The sequence below is a fragment of the Heteronotia binoei genome, chromosome 2 (assembly GCF_032191835.1).
Source record: "Heteronotia binoei isolate CCM8104 ecotype False Entrance Well chromosome 2, APGP_CSIRO_Hbin_v1, whole genome shotgun sequence".
Lineage (NCBI taxonomy): Eukaryota > Metazoa > Chordata > Lepidosauria > Squamata > Gekkonidae > Heteronotia > Heteronotia binoei.
Genome location: NC_083224.1, coordinates 111,977,829 through 112,000,442, shown reverse-complemented (window position 1 = coordinate 112,000,442; position 22,614 = coordinate 111,977,829). Strand labels below are relative to the sequence as shown.

Here is a 22,614-nt window from a genome sequence, read left to right as displayed (position 1 = left end):
AAGTCCACTTCTTAGAGCAGAGGTGTGAGAGTCAAATCTCCAGGCACCCTGGCAACCATGCTGGTGATCATGATGTTCACATGTATGAAAAGTAGGGGGCTTTTCCTCACAGTTCCCCCCCTCAAGACCTATGTCACCATCTGGTGGCGAGGTCTTGCAATAACACAATGTCCATATCTGTAGTTGACAGGCGGCGAGTTCCCGTAGCTTCAATTGTCTACCGGGGTGTACCGTCTATCTAAAAAGGTTGGAGCCACTATCTAAACTACTCAAAAATCAATTTGGAAAAATATTCCAATAGGCCAAAGGTTCCTTCCTTTGAATACTACGATGCAGGGATAACAGGCATTGGCAACATTGTAGGGCATACAGTATTAAAACACAGGGTTACAACCATTGAAATAAAAGTTGAGTACATAAAATCATTACTGCCATTTAAACCAGATAAGTAACAAGAATTGATCCATAAATCACACACAATCATGACAATAATTGATTAGGAAAACACACAGGTACATTAGAGTTCATGGTTACAAGTGAATCCATATCTTAATCTTGAGTCTTCTTTTCCTCTTCTCCCCCCCTTGATAAGCTTCTTATACTGGGGTTTGAAGAGGATCTTCTTCCAGGTACCTATTGGGTATGTGAAAGTCCTAGTGGAGGGTGAACTAAAGAGTCTTCCCACCCACCCCTAGCACCCAGCGAAATCTGTCTTTATTGTTGCTAAAAGGGAATTCTTCCTGTAACCCAGCATTGACTTGGCAATGGTGCTTTTCTGTCTGTATCACCAATGGTTCATAGAGCAACAGTGGGCTTGAGAAAAGAACCAAAAAGGAACCAAAAACATTCACACATGACAACATGGAGATGATTCTGTACCATTGTAGGGAGCAGTGAAAGCAGATCAAAAATGCATACATTCAACCATGAAGAAAGGAATCTTAAAAAGCTATTAGTGAAGTGTCCTCCTGTCCAGAGTGTGGTGACCAGTGAGCTTTTACGTCACAAGCTTACATATGTCATGTTAGGGGCCTGCATTGGGCAGGTCTGCCTTATTACACTAAGCATTCAAGCCTTTAGGAGGCCTTTTCCTTGTCAAGGAAGGAAAGGAATATACACAATTCAGAAAACACAACCCAAAATATTCTTTGTTGCAACATAAAACTTAAAATAAAACATTGTGCACAACCCAGGAAAATGACCATAGTTTGGGGCGTCCCCCATATGACGAAAATAGTTCCATAAAGAAGAGACAAAAGAAAACCTTTGCTATAGCTTTGGAATATAATGAATTGTCAAAACAATATAAAAACTTCAAAAACAAAAACTGAGGCCTCAATAGAACAATGCTAGCTAGCTTTATATGAGAGGGATCATACCTAAAATGACAGGTGAACTAGAGCAGAGAAATTAAAACCTGGACATAAGTGAGGTGATCAGGTCCCACTAAATCCAGTTTTTCTCTGGGCCAGTTCAGCTGAAACGATCTCGGTATGGGGGTCTCACATGTGAGCATAGATTTCAACAAAAACTTAACAAACAAGAATTCTGAAAAGCAACATAATGGTTACACATACATAAAACAACTCTTAACAGGACTATCAACAATTAGAACTACTGAGCATGCATTAGACTTGATTTGCAGGTCCAGATTCCCTGCACATCTATATTGAAAGGAAAGATGAGCAAACTTAACAAAACAAATCCTAGAAATCAAATCATGGTTAATTCACCTTGACAAACACATTAAACAATTCATAAAAAGAGAAAAGATGTGCAAGGCATCTGTAGTACCACGAGAAAAATGCTTAGTTGTTGCAAGGGCAAGTCAAAAGAAAGACTTGAAGCACGAAAGCATATCCCTTGAAGAAGAAACCTTTTATGGAGTAAAAGGCAAAACTAAGATGATGGCACAATGCTCCAGGTTTAAGGCTTGTGCCAGAGAATGATTTTCCTCTGTGCATACACAGAGTGCAAAGAATGTGCTGCTGGAAGGCAACATGCTGTCAGAAATACCAAGTAGACCAAAATTTGAGCATAATACAACAAGACTTAATTTGGAAAACCTTGATAGGCTCAGCCAACTGGTTATAGATGCAAAAATAACACAAAGGACATTTAGTGGCAAGAAGAAAATCATGATCAGAAATGGACCCTGAGGAATCTACATTAAGAATCTAACAGGTTATTGCTCATTTCCTTGAGAACATGGAAAATAGAAAAGGGTTTTCGCTCAGAGAAAGTCTAGCTCTAACAAGATATATATTATAGGTGGAGGCAGAACCATCCATTGGTCATTATATTGCTTAAGACCAAACACAGATATTGAGCCCACAAGGTGGGGCCTTTTAAGAACATGCGGATACCTTTTTCCACAGGCAGACTGGATTAAACTAGAGTTAAAACTCAAGATTCACCAAATGGCTAAAAGGGAAGATTGATCATAGATGGAACATAGCTATAAATGACATTCAGAGAGCAAATGACCAGATTTCTAATGGAGACCAAGAACTTTCAGGAATTCTGCCAAAACAAGAGTATTAGTTCTTGAGGCTTAAGAGAGAAAAAGCACAGGGAGAGGGTAATTTTACCCCAAGGAAGTGTACAGATGTCCTATACTTCTTGTAGGAACCAAAATTTGTGAGATAAAATTTTCTTAGCTCTAATGCCCAGCAAAGGGCCCATAGATTGCAAAGCACTTTCCTTTTACTACAAAGCACTGGGAATGCCCAATAGACTTTGAGGAGCAATTTCCTAAAAGTGTTTCCCTTAAAATTAAGGCTACAAAATCTAAGTATAGGAGAGATTGGTACCAGTCACTAGAAAAAATATTTTAAGACCTAAAAGGTACAGCAAAAATAACAGAAAGAAAGCTTCTAATCTAGGAGAACTCTTAGTATTAGGGCAGTTTACAGACAGGGGATTTTCTCTAGCAGAGAAGGACTGGCTGTAAGTAGAGCTTTGGGATGCCAGCTCCAGGCTGGAGATTTCTAGAATTTTGGGTCAAATTTGGAAATCACAGGGCATGGAGTCCGTTTCCTTGGACACTTATTTCCTCCAGAGGCACTAGCCTGAATGTACTGGGGAAAAGGCTATGATTTTGGGAGAGACCTCCAGGTCCCACCTGGAGGCTGGCAACCTTACAAAAACACAGTAGCATGCACATCTTCCATCCAGGTATTTCTCTGGCTGGGAAGAGGCTGTCTCTGTGAGAGACTGCAATATTTAAAAAAAAGTTTGGTAATGAAAAACTTTTGAAATTATATCTTTTTGGACCCAAAATCAGAAGATGAGAATTCAAAATAGCACAAAAAAAATACCTCAACTGTATTTCCACCCTATTTCCACCCTCCCCCCCTAGATGAAGAAGGTGGGGAAGGTTTTAACAGACCAAAATTCCTTCCCTCTTGGATTAACCTTAACAAAAGGCTAAAACAGACACAATGGATCTGGCCAGTACTCTCTTATCTGACCCTGATAAGTTTTTACAAAGAAAGGTGGAGGAGGAAAATAATGAGCTTTCTGCCTGGGTGGGGCTCAAAATTGTAACTCTTTTCCAGTTTCTTTAACTCAAGCTGAATTTGGCTGAGTTTATTTCAAGAGGGTCTGCATGAGATTTGCCAATCAGTACTACATTAGTTGTTGCTGGAGGTTCTCCTTTCTGTACTTTCAAATTTAAATGACAGACTTGCCCATTTGAGGTTAGCTGTCTTGTGTTGCTGTGACCGTTGAGAAGGAGAGGCAACACCTCTTACAAGACAATGAGGCTCTCTCTCTCAAAGACACTGAGTTGCTTGTACCTTAAGGAGACCTGAGATAAACAAAAATTTAATTTCTCAGGGCAATACATTTAAAACTCTATTCCTTTGCCTTAGTTACTTATCAAATCTTTACTGCTACAGATTTCCATTGAGCAAGAGGGAAAACAATTAGCATTTCTTCCTGATGGCAGGAGTGCTGAGCATTTGCAATACTTTAGCCAGCTCTATTTGGGCCAATCTGCAGGCACTCTGTACAAGCTCAGAGGCTATACCATTCAAAATTCATAGAACTGAGGAAATAAATTTTTTTTTTGACTTTATAAGCAAGAGAGAGAAAGATGAACTTGGGAGTTTCACAGCTTTTCATTCAGCCAATTTGAAAGTTAAAACAGTTTCTTACATCTTGCTCTGAAAGCTTTGAATTAACAAAAAACTAGTTCAGTCTCTCTTTCTCAGGTACTTGATGCTGGCATTTTTAAAGGGTTAGACTAAATACATACTACATCAAGCTCCCATTACCCTGCAGAGAAACTAACTGCAGGCTGGAACCCTTGCTGGGATTCCAGGAGATCTCCAGGCCTCACCTGGAGAAATGGCCTGGTTTAATTGTAGTCCAAGTCATTGCTTGTATGTTTTCTTATTTAGTCAAGGGAAAAGGCGCCCTTGTTACCTTTAAACCCTACCAAAACCAGGTTTCTCTGTATTAAGAGGCATTCAAGTCTAGGAGTTAGATTTTCCTTTGGGTAGGGGGAGGTTCAGAGACAAAGGAACCTTGCCTGCCCATGTGGGACTACCATTCTCTGAAGTTCCACAGAATTCTGGCTTTCAAATTCCCCAAATGGGATGAGATAAAGACAGTAAATTTCTAGCCAGAAGGGCTGAGACTTGCTCATGTAGGAGTGTCTGGAGCAAGTCCTTGTTAAAATGAATACCTTGTGCCATGATTGTGGAACTCTGCATAGGCTCAGAGGCCACATTTCCTTCATGATTCTGGGGTAAGAGAACTGAAATAGGGACTGCTTTCTCATTTTCATGGGGGAAAGAAGTCTGGGGCTGCACAGCTGGGTTTGCCCCGCCATATTTCCTTTTATCCTGCACTTCCAGAATTTCCAGTCTCCTCTCTGTGGCCCTGCAAGACTCCAGGACATGTTGCAGGAGACTGGCAGTTTCCTTTTCTTTACTGCTAGCTTCTAACTTTTGCTGAAGTTCCTGATTTTTCTCAGCAAGCTGTTGGATTTCTAAATCCTTTTCATGAGTAGGATTTGTAAGTTTCCCTACCCTTTCCTTATTAGGGAAGTCTTCCACAGCAGTAGCCTTGGGGAAGCTACCTCCATTTTCTGCAAACCCTGTGGCATTGGGAGCCATGTGCCCTGGTGGCTTCATGGCTTCTGAAAGGGCAGCAAGTAACATATGTGTGGGCTGCTTATCAAACTGCCTCATGTCTGCTCCAGTGGCTCTAAGCTGGGACCAAGCTGCCATTCTGACTTTGTCTCGAGGGCTCCGCTGGGCTGAGTGAGGCCATGGTTGCTCAGAGGTTGACTGTGTCTGCCTAAGAGCATAAGCCTGATTGTAGAGGGGAACCCTTGGGGCAAGCTGGGGATGGCAAGGAGAGCTGGAACCAAAGCCACTGTTTTGGAACTTCCAGTTCTGGCTCTCCTTTCCATGCCCATCCTGTCTTTGATTATATTGTGCCTGAGTGAGCTGTGTTTCTAAAACAGCAACTCTTTGTTCAGAGACTTGGGCATGCTTTAAAGCATTCTCCAGTCTCCATTTGACCTCATGGAGAGAGTGGGTTAAATTTTGTTTGTCTATTAGGTACTCATATCTCTCAGCCCTGAACCTTTCTACCTCCTTCTCATAAGTTTTTAACCTAGCTTCTGTCTTTCTAAGCCCAGATGATACCTGTTTCTGCTGTTCCTGGCATTCTTTTAGCTCAGCTTCTGATTTTTCTAATTTTTGGTAGGTCTCCACATAGAGCTGTTGGGCCTCTTTGGTATGTTCCACTGAGGCTTCCAATGCTGCGAACAAGCCCCATGCAACAGACCTGTCCGATGTGGGCCCTCCATATCCCCAGTGGTCGTCAAAGACATCCCTAAGTGCCTCTAGGGGATCCATTTCCGGGAAGAACTCTGGGTACCAAGGGCTTGGTCCTAGGTTTGACAACCATTCTCCCAGTCTTCCATAGGTTTCCCTGACATATGTGGTGTAGCTTTCCATTTTCTAAAGGTCTGGATGTAAAAGAACCACAAAAGACCTCAACTACAGGTCTTTAAAAATTCCCTAATATTCAAGACCCTATCTTCAGGGCTCTGCAAAATGTATGAGGGTTGTTAATATTTTGCTTCTTTGTCCACACACTTTTCCTGGCACTTCCCTACCTGTTGGGAAGCAGAGAACTTGCAGGACACCTCTGTGTGTCTCACAAGTAAAGGAGGGAGTTGCAAGACCTTCCTTAGTTCTCTGCAACACTAACAAATGTTTGTGGCATGGGCTTATGGCCTTGCACACATTGTTGAGCTCCTCAGGAGGGGCTTTTCTCTAGCCTCTGCCTCCAAACAAATCAAAAGTTTTAAAAGTCTCAGGGCCTGAGCTTTTTCCTCAGTTGGCCCTAAGCAAAAGGGAAATTTTTCGGCTGAGAAGAGTTCCTACCTCCTCAGACCCGGGGCAAATTTTTAACCCCAAAAGGAGAGCTTCTTGCTCCTTCCACTAAATCCTCTTAAAGGCACAGCCAAGTGTAAGAACTAGCAACATATTTCCAGATGCTTTCTGGCTCCTATGTGCTATTTTAACACTTGGGTTGGTTTCTTAAGTTCCCTTTTTGTTTTGCCTACTGCCAATCTCCGGTGGTGTTTCAGCTAAGGTTACGGGGCACCGAGCCGACCCAACGATCGCGTCTCAGGTGTAAAAGGGAATCCACGAGCCGACCCAACGATCGCGTCTCGGGTGAAAAAGGGAGCCACGGGCCGACCCAACGATCGCGTCTCCGGGCAAACAAAAACAAAATAAAAGTTGCCCAGCAGTCAGATTGCAGCGGTCCTGTGACCCGCCTGCCTTCTTGACTGTCGGGTGCCTTAGACTAGCCTTGGCCTAGACTCGTGTAAGGACTTGGGTGTGTGTGTGTAGGTGTCTGAGCGTGTATGTAGTGTGTGTGCGTGTGTGCACTAAGCTCTAAAGAAAAGAGAGAAGGGAAGGGTGCTCTATCCAGATCTTAAACAATCCTAGCCTGTCCTGACATTCCCTCCCACGATAGACGCGTTTAGAAGGCCTCGGGACGGCGGCCAGACTTCACGGGACTCCCCCCTTGCATTCGATCGGGCTCAGTCCTCTTGCGAGGTGTCTGGCCTCCTCGGGGCGGCTGAGAAGTCCAGTTGAATGATAGAAATGGGGACAGCCCAACCCACAATTTATAGAGATGCTCGCTAGAGCCTTTCACACAGAACTCATTCACTCAATCACTCACGCAATAGCCTCGCTAGCAAGACTTTCTGAACGGTGCAACCTTACGTCTGTCTGTATGAAGGCACGCGTGTGTTCACACAAACAGGATAATGCCCGCATCCTCCACCAATTTCTGTTAGGGAAACTGCTCTCAAAATGAGATTGGGGAATTAGACTGAGAGACAGTTGTCCCAATAGGAATCTTTGTTATCAATTGTATACCAGGCTCAACCGTTCAGATAGTCAATGCTCAATAAAGGACTCTAATTTAGTAAAAATCAATTGTAATTTATTTAGAATAATATTTCTTTCATACAAGGTAAAAATACAAAACACTCACACATTCACACAGGTCTAGGAAATATAGATAGATCAATAGGGGAACATATATGGATAAACAGACAGGGTAATATTTACCATCGTAGTCTTCCAGGAAGGTTTCCAATGGCGACTTAAGAGGACAGGGGAAATGGACCCAACACTGTGGCCAGAATTGGGGATGGATCTAGACAGCGGGTAATAGGGGTTGCTGAATAGAAAGCACACATGAGTGGAGTTGGGTCAGAGGTTAAATAGGCTTCCTTAGACCCTTGGGACTGGGAGGTCCAAGGGAGGAGAGATGGGAGGTTCAAGAGGGCTGGACATTCCTTACTGACACCTAATTGGATGCCTGCTTTGGCCAATGAATTTCACCTTAGTCCAGTGGACCTGGAAATTTCCAAGCTGCAATATTGCCTGGGTTGGCCCCAGGGTACTTAGGCTGGGGTGAGAATGGGAATGGCTGGGTACTTAAATTTAAATGGGATTAACTAGGAGGGTGACAATAGGGAATAAAATACATGGCCTAGGTACCACCCGGTGTAGACAAAAGACTTGATGAAGACAGGAGATGTCCTTCCTCTTTTCTCATCTTCTGCTGGGCAAGAGTAATTGTTCTGGTATTGCTGAGCAATTAGGATCAACAGTTGAGCTATTAATCCATTCATTAGTTAATGGGTTGCTTGCAGGCTAGGGTGTGCTTGGACAAGCTTGATTGCCTTATGCAAAAGCTTAAGCAGATGCTTGAGATGGAATCAGGAAAGCAAGATGGATTCTGCTTGTTGTTAGCCTTAGATTCATGAAGGCAGGCTGGAAATATGGTGGCCTTGCTTCTTCCACGGCAGTGGCCAAGACTGGGCACACAAGGAGCAGCTGGAGCATGTCTTCAGAGACGTAGAATGCAAAGCTGAGGCTTATGGTATCCACATAAGCCAGAAACTGCAAGCAAAGTCCACTTCTTAGAGCAGAGGTGTGAGAGTCAAATCTCCAGGCACCCTGGCAACCATGCTGGTGATCATGATGTTCACATGTATGAAAAGTAGGGGGCTTTTCCTCACACTGCGGGAGGGACAGGAGGGCTGAGCAAGATGTGCTTGGTAGGCAGATCTCTTTTTCGCTAGTAATTCTTGGATCTCTTGATTGTTCTCGTCAAACCAGTCCTTGTTCTTCCTTGTGGAGAACCCGAGGACTTCTTCAGAGATCAACAGGATGGTAGTTTTTAGGTGTTCCCAGAGTGCTTCTGGAGAAGGGTCTGTGGGGCAACTGGGGTCCTCAATTCTTGACTGGAGCTTTAACTTCGGCTGACTGAAGGCTGCCAACCTGAAGCTTCCTCCGAGGGATACCTCCTCTCCTGGGTGTGGGTTTAAAGTGAAGACGGAGATTGCAGCGTACAAGACGATGATCCGTATGACATTCCGCACTGGGCATTACTCGGGTGTGTAAGACATCTCGAAGGTCTCTCTGGCGCACCAGAATGTAGTCGATAAGGTGCCAGTGCTTGGACCATGGGTGCATCCAGGTTGTCTTCAGGCTGTTCTTCTGCTGAAAGATAGTGTTGGTGATGGTGAGCTATTTTAGGTAATATCTCTATTTTCTTTGTTATAAGTCCCAAATCTCCACAACATGTCAATTCTAGAGAAAGAGCTATGTCTAGCTGAAAAGAAGGTATAGTCCCATACTTCAGGATTAAACTTCCTCCATATATCTTCCAAACTCTCCTGTTTAACCAATTCAAAAAAAGACTTTGGCAATTTCCCTTCTTTATCATTTTTTTTTCTTCCCAGATCTATATCTTCCTTTGGATTCAATTAAATTACTGCTTCCTTCCATGTATTTGGTATTTTCCCATTTATTCTTACCACAGTGTCATTTCTGAGATTCTCTATTTCTTTTTTTAATTCTTTCTTTGAGTCCTCAATATCCTTTCTTATTTCTTTTTTAGAGGCAGTTATCATTTCTTTCACCCCCTTCATTATCCTAGCTTCCATTGCATCTTATTGGGCTTGCATTTTCTCTATTGAAGCAGACCTAGCACGAGTTTGTTTTGGGTCTGACATGTAAAACAAGATCAAACATTTTGATCTCACCAAATTAAATTTGAACCATCAGGTTTGATAAAGTGAAGCTTGCCCTTTCAAATGCACCCAATTTCACTATTAATGTTTAAAGTTTTTATTTTTCCCAAAATGGTGGTCGCAACTTTTGCTTCACTTTAAAAAAAATTCTTTTTTCCCTTTTACCAGTTCAAATCTTGTTATCTACTATCCAACAGTAGTGATTTTTTAATTGCCAAATCTATTAACTCCACCAATTTTTAATGTCCCAATCACTTTAAAAATGATGTTAAAACTTAGTCCTCTCAACAACAATGGCCACCGATGTTTCTCTCTGGTATTATAATCCTAGAATAGGCTGTTTACTTCGTTGACTTCCTTCTTCTTCCTCCAATACTTCCTGCTTTTCTTGCCTTCAAATCTCGTTTCACTGGTAGAGAAATCTCATGATATCTGACGTATTTCCTGTGTTGACTGTGAACGCTGCAGATCTGTGATGATGGGGCTGCCTCCTCGACCACAGATAGACTAAACAATAAATTCCTTTCTTCTTTTAACACTGTCTTTTAAGTTTACAAAGTTCAAATTTAGCCCCTTATCTTCTCCTTTCAGGCTTTCAGTATTTCCAACTCCCACCTTTTACTTTTGTTTTGTTTAACTTTAATTAGTCCCGGAGTGAAGAGATAGCAATCAGTACCTTTTTTCCGTAGTTTATCCAAATCAACACCAGTCCTTTGTAGATTAGATGTTTAAAATTGTAAAAGAAGGTTTGGATCCTGTCAAGCTTATGTCAAATTAATGACTCTGGAAACTTCTGCAGACAATGAATATGCAACTTCTCTCCGGAGATCCCTCAAAGGAGCCCCCCCCCCCCGGGACTCCCTTTCAGCCAAGGTAAGTCTCCTCAAAGTATCTGTGCATATCTTGGACAATTCTCTAGCTGAGAAATGTAGGCAGAAAGCATTAATTTGCCTTTTACTACCCTGAACAGAAGTGCCAGCCTGCCCCCGTTAGGGAAAGCAACTCAGCTCGCCATTTTCCAACCCCGGAAGTCATTTTCCAGCCTGTCAAGATCATCCTGCATCCTGTCTCTGTCTTCTATCCATAACAAACTAAAAAAGGGTGCTGATTAAATACATACTCAACTTCCAAGGGTCCACAAGGCACCCCTCACACCAGTTTCATCCCACTATTTATTGATTTATTTGTTTACTTCCTTACTACTGCACTTTTCTGCACAATGTGGATCTAAGTAACTTACAACATTCTACCCTTCTCCATTTATCCTCAGAACAACATGTAAGATAGGCTAGGCTGAGAGTTTATCAGTAGCTACTAGCCATGGGGACTGAGAAGAACCTCCACGTTCAGAGACAGTCAACCTCTGAATCCCAGTGTCAGGAGACACCATCAGGGGAAGGTCTCAGCCTCAGTGCCCTGTTGTTGCCACATATACACATGCACACACAAGGAACAGGTTGGCTACTGTATGAGATAGGATACTGAACCAGATGTATCACTGGTCTGATCCAGCAGAGCTCTTCTTATGTTCTTAGTGGTTGAGCGGTCCAAGGTCACTATGGTGGATGGACACAGGTCCTGCCCCATTGAGTCAATCACTGGTACCCTGAATGACTACATGGTGTGTGGGCAAAGTGGAAAATAGCTAATTGGGGCCATAAATGGCTGAAGAAACTAGTTGGGAGGGAAGAGTGCAAATGAAAAGGCTATTATATTGCCATCTCAGTTTGCACCTCCAGTGGGGTAGGCAGAATAAATCCTTTAACAGGACACTTAGTGGGGTGGAGTCTACCCTGATCTTACCTATCTGTTCCACTTTTCCTTTCAGCTCAAGTTTGAAGTCTAGTCTAAGGAGCCTACCTACAATTTACATGGCTCTTCCATTGGAGGAAGAATCCTTTAAGTTGGAAGAAAAGCCACATATTGGAGGAAGGTTACTTAGAGGATGGTTGGATGAATCCCAGTATGTCTCAGAGTCTCTCTTGAGTTTAAGCAGGCTAAAACAGTGAATGTTTGGAGATACAGTTTGTGCTTATAGAAGTTTAGACTTAAAATCCTTTCTTAGGATTTTGGATATCTAAGAGCATGACTTTTTTGATATAGCAGGCTAGCATAGCAAATGCTCGAGGAAGAGATTATAGCTGTATCAAAGCCCAGTTTCTAAGGAAAACTGACTAAAGATTTGTGGTTTCTGGGTGAAGTTCACATTTACGCTGTGGGAATCCCTAGACTTCACCTGAAGAAAAAACATTCAGCTGTTAACTGTTCTGTGCACTCTGAAGTTTACTGTACTGCTATAACTTAATGAACTCAGCAAAAACTATGTGTTATCTATAAATAACTTTAAGCCTCTTCATTTAATATCCTTCTATTTCTTGCAGTGAATACAAGTCTTGTTTTTTATGCTGTTTCACTGATGTCTGATATGAAATGACTGAAATTAAAAGGTCCCTTGGGGTCAGTCTGTTATTAGAAGGTTGGAGTCAAGGCAGCTGTGGTTGAACTACATAGCATGCTACCTCTGTTAAAACAGTAGTTAAGACCCTGACCTTCACACCCACCTAGCAAGCTTCCAGGACCGCATGGGGATTCAAAACTGGGTCTCCCAGATCCTAGTCTGATGCTCTAACCACTGTTCCATGCTGCTGGGTGACCTTATTCTGCCTTCCGGCTTCAGGTCCCAATTTCCTCAACTTTTTACCCTTCTCTGAAATTACCCTTCTATGAATTGATAATTCTGTGCTTTATATTCCATCATTATGAAATTGAGAGGTTATGGCAGATTCAGAAATACTTGATAATCCAACATTCAAGATACCACTTGGGATTTGTTTATGCATTCCAAGACTGAGTAAAAAATGTAAGGGACCCAAATATAGCTGTTCCTGCAGCAACAGCCCTAGCCTTCCTTCACTCCTGCCAAATTAGTGCAAAGCCACTGCCAATGACATGATCTTTAGGGTTAATTAGCTTACAATGAAAAGTCTCTGACTAGTTTGCATTAACTTTGGATGTATACCTTTATCTGCAAACATATTAAATAGAAGTCAAGTTAAAGCACAGAAATGCATAACTGAGTAAAGAGCCCATTGAGGTAACTCATTCACTGTGACTTGGATGCCTCTGTTTTGGACGGAGGTCAAAGAAACCTTATTTTTCTGAGTTTTCAGAAGAATCTAGACTCATATCACTGACAGGCTGCCTCTGTCATTCACTCCCCTTTCCGTTTTCAGACTTAATTGTTAAATTAAAAACACTGATAAATATTTGGTTATATAAATGTACAAGATGCTTAAGAAGGAAAAATGTAGACTGTCTGCCTGAAGCAAGGGGATATAAACAGGAAAAAATACACTGTATCAGTGCACAGGCTTTGCTTAAACAAATATAATGCTAAGGATTACTGAGGTTGTTTTGGGAGTCATGACCTCACCTCATTTTAATCAACACATACCTATCTGTTTGGGGGTAGTACAGTCAGGAACAACTGCAAATCATGACCTTTGGACACCCAGCAAATAAATTTGCAAATAAATTTGCAAATAAATCTGAAATTACATTTTAATCTAATTAGATACCTTGATATTGAATTACCTCCCAATTTAATACTCTATCACTGTATTATTACTATTGTTATTCCCAGCTATTAGCACATCTAAGCAGTGTGGCTTATCTTGAGAACTGTGCAAACACAGCAATATCTATTTCACCTAGCAACTACAAAGCACTACACAAAGCAATTAAAAGAACAGTTTTCTAAGACTGATTATTACAGTTAACATAATTTATAGAAGTGAACATTTTCCCAGTGATCTTTGAAATTGCTGGAACAGGTATTTTTCCCCTTAATTACCAAGCAAATTACAAATTATGAAGTGTGTTCTAAGGCTGAGGTTCAGTTCTAAATCTAGCAGGCCAAGAGGGAAGGAGGAGGAGAAAATCAAGCCCAACTTTATCACTCAGAATAGTCTAATTTGTATGCAAATGCCTCCCCATGACTTCCAGGGGAATGTTCAGTGTGTTGAAAAGGAGGCTTATCAGTGCAACTCAGCAGTGAAATCTCTACATACCTCACTGAGTCTTTGCCCTGTGCATCCCACTTAATATGTTCAAAACAAGGCATGCTGTGAAATTCTGAAATATACTTATATTTGGAATGGAATGAAATGAAATGAAATTGACATGCATGGTAATCAAAGTCATGGCAGAGAATACTGTAGTGCAGTCTGCAAGATATAGTATGCCATTCACCAATTTCCTCTCCCAAACTCCTGATTTTTTACTTAATGTACCTTGATGAGCACCCATATTCCTGCCTCTGCCAGGTGGTTGTATCACAGTTCTTGGGCTTTTGGTGTAGTGGTTTAGTGGTGTAGTAGAGCCAGTTTGGTGTAGTGGTTAAGTATGTGGACTCTTATCTGGGAGAACTGGGTTTGATTCTCCACTCCTCCACTTGCACCTGCTGGAATGGGACATCCATAGTTATCACAGAGCTTGTCTTTGAAAGGGCAGCTTCTGGGAGAGCTCTCTCAGCCCCACCCACCTCACAGGGTGTTTGTTGTGGGGGAGAAAGATAAAGGAGATTGTGAGTCACTCTGAGACTCTTGGATGGAGGGCAGAATATAAATCCAACGTCATCGTCGTCTTCTTCACAACAGATTTGCTCTTCTTTTCCTCCAAATTAGCACAATGCTTTCTGTTTTATTGACCCACTGTTCTTGGACTCATCCAGTTATATTTGCCACCTGGCTGCTTTAACGCTTGAAAAAGATTTTGGGCCATCTGGCCAGTTCTCCCCCCCCCCCTCCAATAGATCAGCTGTAATGCTTGACAACAGGCAGTATTATATTTGTATATGTTTCAATTAATAAACATGAGGAAATAAGCTGGAATTCCCCCCACCACCACCTTCTTGGAAGAATGGCAACTTCTTGTGCTCCTTTTAGTGCATAACTGAAGATACGTTTGTCCCTTGGGGTATCACTGTGTTCAGACAAGGTATAAGGACCACACAAGCTACTTGGGACCTTTTGGAGTGGGGGAGGCTAGATGGCAACTCACAGGGTTGTTGTGATGATAAAGTGGAGGAGTGAGAGCAATGTAAGCCAATTTGGGGGGTGGGGTGAGGAGAAAGGTAAGAGTGTAAATGCAGTAAATAAATGTGCATTCCCATGCAATGTCATATACTGTTGTCACTTGCAACCACCTTTATGACTTGCCCACACAGTTTCCCTTCAGCTGCGCAACTGAGAATGCAGGAAATGTCCTGGGGGCAAACCTCCTCCCAGGTTTCCCCATGCTGATAACTAGGAATCAGGAATACAGGCAGCACAACCTTAGATCTTGTAGCTTTCTCCAAGAATCATGTGAAGGGAAGGAGGGACCAATGCAAACTATAGCCTTGGCAAGCATGCAAAGATTATACTGCAAGAATTAGTGGAACTACAGCCCATCCTTGAAACAGAGACATGGAGGTAGTGGATGAAGATAAAGATGATGAGAGATTTTTCACTGCTTTCACTGAGTAACTAATAAAAAGCATACAGACTTGCAGGTCTTAAAAATGAGCATATTTTCCTTGGTAAACAGATTAGGTAGGGGAGGTGACTCTTTTAGGAGAGGCTGAAAGCCTAGAGAAGAAGCTCTGCAAGCTAATATTGAGCTCTCTAAACTTGTCTCTTTTGCTTTTACCTCAAAGTCTGTTCTTCGAATGAGTTCCAGTGCAGTAACAAGACCTGCATAGCCACCATTTTTGTGTGTGATGGCGATGATGACTGTGGCGATGGGAGTGATGAGAGGAAGTGTTCGCCACTCACCTGCAATCCCAATGAGTTCCAGTGCAACAACAGCCAATGTATCCCAGAGCCCTGGGTTTGTGACAACCAGTCTGACTGTGAGGATAATTCAGATGAATCAGTGGAGAAGTGTGGCTATAAACTCAAGCCTCAGTTCCTGAGTACCTGTGCAGCTCATGAGTTCCGGTGTGGCAATGGGGAATGTATCCGTCTCAATTGGAAGTGTGATGGAGATGAGGACTGCAAAGACAAATCAGATGAACAAGATTGTCGTGAGTGTCCACAGGGTATTAAATGATGTTAGAAGTGAGATAGGTTCTTGTGGACCTGTCTGTTGTGATTGTAATTCATGCAGGCCGATCCTATGTGGGTTCCCTTGGAGGTTAGTCCCAATGAGTCTTAATGAGGCTGACTCCCAAACATGCATATTATTACAGTCTGACATTCACTTTAACCTTTGACTTATTTACATGTTCAAGAAATGAAGGAGGTGGCAGTAAATGCAAGGTTAGTTCCTCCAAGCAAGATCAGAACCTCTTGATTACATCAGTTTTATCCCAGAAGACACTGTCAGCTTTTGTTAGGATACAATCACCAGCAACTCTGGTGGGTTAGGGACATGTTTCATAGGGGAAATCATACAAGATTATGAAGAAGGCACTGAGGCTCTGGAAACTCTGTGGTAACAACTGCATTTTGATTGTGCCAGTGAGCTTCCAGGCTTCTGAAGGTATGTGCTAAAGAGCTTGCTGCTGTATCACTTTTGTGATGGGTAGCTAGTAATGGCTTCACTGATTGGCTTACAAATTCTCTTAAATATTTTGTATGTAGAAAGCAAGTGCAGCATAATTTTAGGCCCATTAAGCCTGGATTGAAGAATTTCTGTACATTTAGTTGAAGAAGCCAACAGTTGACTTCATCACACCCTGTGTGGTAAAGCAGAAGCTCCTAGTCAGATTGTGAAAAACCCTGAGTTACTGAATAATGGATTTCTCCTTGTACCTTTCACAAATTGTTGCAATGTTTTGGGATGTTTCATCCATTTTTCAGATTCTAAATAGCTTAAGCTGGTCATTTATTGAGAGACTGCAAGCAAAGGAAATGGAGAAAATGTTTCACTGAAATATTATGACACTGAAATGAGATGAAATATTCATACTAAAGCTATGCAAAAGCACAGCAGCTGCAAAGCTGCCATCTGTGGGAAAGTGGACAGCTCCCACTTGCAAGGACTGAATATTTAAGATTCTCTGGGCAGAGCCTCCTTGCATTTGGGAAGACATTAAGTAACATAAAAGCAGACAAATACACATACACAAATGCTAACAGTTGGCTCCCACACCACTATAGTAATCTAGTAATCTTTGTAGGGAGCTTTTTTCAAATAGGAAATGATGATAAAACAGTTAACAAAATTAGAGAAACAAAATCTCTGAAAAATCTATATATCTATTTTTCAAATGTGGGCAGACCTGCAGATACCTAAATTCATGGATCTGGGCCACACCGAGAGAAAGAAGATTTTTCTCCAAACTTGGGAGAAACCTCAGATTTGCAGAAGGATCTTAAATTTTTATAAAATACATTGAGGGGTTAAATCCTCCCCCAAATAAGAGATTGTTCTCTGAGAAAACTCAGAAAATATACCTACCTGCAGTGTGGTCATAACTTGGTTCCAGCCCAGTAGATATGCCAAGTCTGGCAGCAATGGAACCCAGGACCCACACTGGGCATGGTAGCAGCAGAGCCTGGGAACTTCACTGGGCCTGGCGGTGGAGCCCAGGAGTCATGGCACGCCCAAAGCTAACTGCTGTGCCAGAGTCCAGGAGCAGCAGTGGGCCCAGCAAGAATGTTGGAGGAGATGGGATTCCACCCCCCCTGTGTAGCCACTGTAGCTCTCAAGTTAGGGGAAAAGAAGGGGGAGTTCTGAGGGAAGGGGGAGAGGAGAAAGAAGAGGAAATTGTCTGTGGAGGGGAGGAGGAGAGTAGGAAAAAGAAGAGGAAATTGTCTGAGGGAGAGCAAAAGAATGAGAATTAAGAGGGATTGTCTGGGGGAGGTGGAGAGAAGATGTAAAAGGAATTGTCTGAGGGAGGAGGAGAGAAAGAAAGAAGGGGGAATTATTGGGGAAGAGAAGGAGAAAGAAGGAGGAGAGAAGAAAGAAGGGGGTTGTCTAAGGGAGAGGAGAGAAGGAGAAAGAAGGGGAGGTGTGAGGGAGGTGGGAGAAGAAGGAGAACAATGAGAAGGGAGAAAGAATTGTGTGAGGGAGGTGGGAGAGAAGGAGAACAATGAGAAGGGGGATCTTCTGCGGGAGGAAAAGAAAAGGAGGGAGATTGTCTGAGGGAGGGAAATAGAGGGGAGGCAGAGAACAGAGGGGGACAGATTGAGAAGGGTGGATGAAAGGGGGAACCATGAAAATGGAGTTCAAATCCTGTGCACCATTATCCTGATCTCACATTTCATTTGTCCACGATCATGTTCAGTTTGGCCCTAAAAAACTATCCCAGAGGGTTCCAACTTTCTGTGTTTTCATCTCTTTCATATAGTGTTCTTCTGTATTATATTCACCTTTGCAGAGTCTCTTTGCTAGTGAATCAAATGCCATCTAACTTCATTTCAAAGGGCAAGTGCTAAACAGAAGGCTATACCTCTCATTTTCGGGTCCTTTCAATAGAATCACATGGACAAGTTAATGGTTGGTAATGGCATGCTAACAGGCTCTCATAGACAATTAAGAATAAGTCGATCCCATGGTTGCTTGGATCCCAAGCAGGCAATTTTCAAAATATTTTAACTGCTGCTTTTTTCATTAAATTAGTTTAGTCCCATTAACTTTAACAAGGCTAAAGTGGTTTAAGTGGAAATAGATTGTGGCTCGACAGTTGGTTTGCCAGCTAAAACACAGAAATAAGCTAGTAATTCCCCAATGACCATATGTTGGAGAGTAAACCACACAAAAAAGATTACTGTGGGGCATAAACACAGAGGCATTCAGAACAGTTTCTCATGTTACAAGATGAACATGTACTTTCTACCACATGTCACATCTCTGAAGGGAGCTTGTGTATTTCCACTAGGGGGAGATACATGCAATCTTTTTGGACATATTAGCATTCAGCATGAAGTGAATGATTTGGTACATTCATGCATCTGTCTACATTTGAACATATATTGTGATCTGCTAGTTTACTTTTTGCATGTTATATTTTTGTGGATTTAGATAAACATCGGAGATAACCGGAAGCAGTATAAGTAATTGCTGGAAACATTAATTTTGCCAGAGCATGGTTCAGTGTAGTGGTCCTCAGTCCCTGTTGTGTGTCTGTTCTATGTGATAGATTGCACTGCATCATGTTAACATGCCTTATGGTACCTGCTGTGTTCCTTACTGCCTCTTCACTATTTCCAGGGTATTGAAGGGTCATAATTTCTGATCTTAGGGACAGTTTGTGAAATTGCTGAGGAAATGTTGCCACAAGGCACTCAGACCACATGAATTAGTGTCTGCTTTGTATTGCTCCAGCTACTCGGTGCAGTGATTTTCTGTCATTTAGGATGAGAATGCAATTCCCCAAGGGAGGAAGCACTCGGATGAATGCTTTCAGATAAGTTTATTCATAGTAGTTGTAAGCTTTGAAATTCATCTTGGGAGTCGTTCTTTTATCTCATCTAAAATCTTTGTGACTTGGATCTTGTGGATCTACTAATACCATCTTCAGCCAGCCAAGGATGCAGTGTTGATCATGCAGAAGGCAGAAGAGCCTCTTGTGACAGAGCAATGCTTATTGTTCCCAGGAGGAAAAAACTGCTGCCATTAGCAGAATGGCTCTAGGAGAATCTAGGCTGAATGTTTAGCTAGATTATTGGTGTATACCATGAATTCTGCTGAGCAAAAAGGGACAAAATAAAAGTGGAGAGAGGCAGCCTGGGTGGAAGAGAACATTCTTTAGCTCCATCTACCATTTTCAGCAGGGCCTACCTGAAACCATATGAAGAGTCAATGCCAACAGAGTGGAAAAACTTGGTTTCAGATCCCTAATTAATAATGAAATTCCTTTTGTAACCCTGCAAAAATCTATTTTTCAGTCTGTTCATAAGATAAAATGGTTAAATCCCATGTTATCCCATGTTCAGTTCCTTGGAAAAAGAGTGGGATATATACATAGAAAATAAAATACAGTTTGGTGGATACAGTTAGCAAATAAAATACAGTTTGGTACAGAAACTGTCCATAGGTGGTGCTTTTATCAAAGAAGAAAAATAACAGTTCCCAAGGCAGTCAGAATGGCTGAAAGTAGTAATTATAGGTGCTTGTTGCTAAACCTAATATCAACATACATAAAGGTTTACAGTTTTCTTTAATGTTTTATTTTCAAGCCTTGGTGACTTGTAGCCCTGATGAATTCCAGTGTGGCGATGGGACCTGCATCCATGGAGCAAAACAGTGCAATAAAGTCCATGACTGCCCTGACAGCAGTGATGAAGCAGGCTGTGTTAATGGTAGGTACAGACAGTACCTTGGTATGGGCGCAGCAGAAACCCTTGCTTGAAGAATCCTAAATGATAGGGATGGGAAGGGCATCCTTAGCCTCTTCCAGAGCTCAGAGGCAAGTGCTTCTTATTGTAAATTTCACTGAGAAGCTTTTCACAGCTTTATCAGGCATCACTGTTTGACAGAACCCTTGTTATATGTTGCCACTAAAAATTCCATTGCCTAACTCCATCCCATTTCTTCTAAATTACATCCTCTTTGATCTTGATGTCCAGCTTTCATTTCTTTGTGTCTTATCTAACTTCCACTGCTTTCCCTCCCTTGCCTGATGCAACAGAAGCGACGTGCAAGAGTTCCACCAAGTTTCAGTGTAAGAGTGGAGAGTGCATAGAGGAAGTCAAAGTGTGCGATTCACAAAGGGACTGCAGGGACTGGTCTGATGAGCCCCTAAAAGCATGTGGTACAGTACACTCATTCTTCTTAATATCTATCTTTTTAACAATCTCTCCCATTCATTGTATGCCTAGAATACAGGAGTAAATGGCTCCATTAATATGTGTGTCTTCTCTCCTTGTCTCTGTCCATTGCCTGATTGTAAAAGGACCTGGAATATAATTCTTTGAAGTGTAGGCCTTGCATAGGAAAAAGTGAAGACCTGTTGCACCAGGAAATAATCCAGGCTGATTGCAAAGAGGTTTGATTTGAGCACAGGATTAGGAATTCCCTAGTCTCCTATTTCCTGATGAGGCTTAATTACTTGTAGTGATTATTGCAGAGTATAAGGCACAGTCATACAGTACACATTTCTTCGATAGATTTTAATCAAAGCGTATTGTAAAGTCAGTATATCGGCCCAGTTCAGACACTTGTTTCTGTGGCCACAGTGTTTGTTCTGGAGATGCATTACACATGAAACAGGAGCTCCATTCAGAGGGATGGTTCATACAATCCCTCCTCTCCATTCCCAGCTTCTAAAAAAAAATCATGCCAATTTAGCAATGTAAGGGGCCACTTCTGTTACAGACAGTGCTTTAAGTCTCTTATTTTGATGGGGAAATTAGCTAAGAGACTTGGTAGAGCGAATTAGGAGTGAAGATATTTTCTTTCAATAATACGGAGTTCAGATTTTCAGCCAAGAATAGACCAAGCAATTGTATCTTTTATAGTGTTTACTTAGAGTATGTATCCAGAGAATTTATACACACACACACATATGTTGTATAAGTAAACAAGAGTCTAAGAAAAATAGAGGTTATTAATAGAGGAATTCAAGGGTCGTTGAAGCGGGTAATATTCACCTGATCCAGAAGAGGAGATGTCCGTCCAAAGGAAAAATACATGGAGTGGAACGCAAATGACCAGTGTAATGCGCCCTATAGACCCAATTACAGGAGTAACGTGTGGTACAGACTGCAAATTGGCGCCCTACAGAATGCACACCGAGGTGGGGTTCTGACCCACGCTTTATAGGGGTACAACAGATAGGGGTCGGTAGTTACCAAAGGAGCTTTGATGTTTCATAGATGGCTATCTTGGTTTGCTATGTTGGGAAACTTCGCACATTTCGCTAGGATGATAAGCGTGGAGGAACTGCATAATTTGTACCGGGTTTTTATCTGACACTCGGAAAAGGGATCAAAGACTTTAAAGTTAGGATCAATCAAGTTATGCACTTGATTGGATTTAGCAAGGTAGAGGTGATAGACTGGAGGAAGAGACATTTGGCAAGTTTCAGAAGATCAGAGTGAGAGTACTACTTACCCACAGTTCCCATGTTATTATGCATCCCATTTGGGTGGGGATGCTGGAGAGGAAAATGGGTGAGATTGCGCTGAGATACAGACTGCAGGCGCCAACCAAACCAGGCTCTCTACTGGGTCCACTTCACCCATTTAGATGAAGTGTTGTCTTGGCCTGTATTTGGTCAGACTCCATTTTGTTTACCAAGCATAGGAGACCCTCTCTCTTTATTTGCACTGGGGTACTGTGTTTATATCAGGCAGTGCCTCTCAATTCCATGATCATCCACATTATGCACACAAGGAAAAACTCCCCTGCTGGAGTTCCGCAAAGGAAAAAGGTGATTAATGTTTTAAATAAATTATAAAAATTAAAAATGGGGAATGTATCAGTACCTAGTAAGTTTACTGTGCAGAGGACAAGTATCAATGGAAGAATCCTTCCCTGAGCTTTATGGGAGGGCGGGATAGAAATCGAAACAAACAAACAAACAAGTGATATTTCCTCATAAAAGTTGTATTGTGAGTTTTCCTTGTATTGTGCTAATATTTGTATGTATTTTGTTTAAAACATTTCATTGCTGGCTTTCCACTCAATTCATGGTCCCAGAGGTGGTGAACATTAAAACAAAACATTTCAGACATGAAAACAGTGCTTAAAATACAAATATATATCAAAATAATATCGCCATGAGCAATATGAGGCAACTGTATTCATACATGACCTAGAGATTTGTTGAAAATAGCAAACCACTAATTACAGCTTTACATAAGCCAAAACAATATTGATTGACTGATCACCATTCCTGATCTTCTCTGCCACATGTTATCTTAGCAACGTGTGAGTCATGAACTGTCGGTAAGTGCATTCCTTCTGATTTGACTTGTGTACAGAAAAGCTGTAAGAACCCTTTTCAGGATGATCAAGTGACTGGCCGTTAACATAACTGTATTGTATTCTTTTGATTACATTTTCAAGAAGAGAGTTGAAGAGATTTA

At 41.8% G+C, this 22,614-nt stretch overlaps 1 protein-coding gene across 3 annotated transcripts in view; it reads left to right on the top strand.

The window, feature by feature from the left end:
- The window catches only part of LRP8 (LDL receptor related protein 8), a 381,576-nt gene that overhangs the window by 319,853 nt on the left and 39,109 nt on the right, over positions 1–22,614 (top strand). For 2 of the 3 annotated variants that reach the window (XM_060231841.1, XM_060231839.1), the window contains exons 5-7: positions 15,291–15,659; positions 19,762–19,884; positions 20,214–20,336. In XM_060231841.1, coding sequence (XP_060087824.1) covers positions 15,291–15,659; positions 19,762–19,884; positions 20,214–20,336 — 615 coding nt within the window. The remainder of the gene's footprint in view (positions 1–15,290; positions 15,660–19,761; positions 19,885–20,213; positions 20,337–22,614) is intronic. The other variant, XM_060231840.1, reaches the window with a different exon arrangement.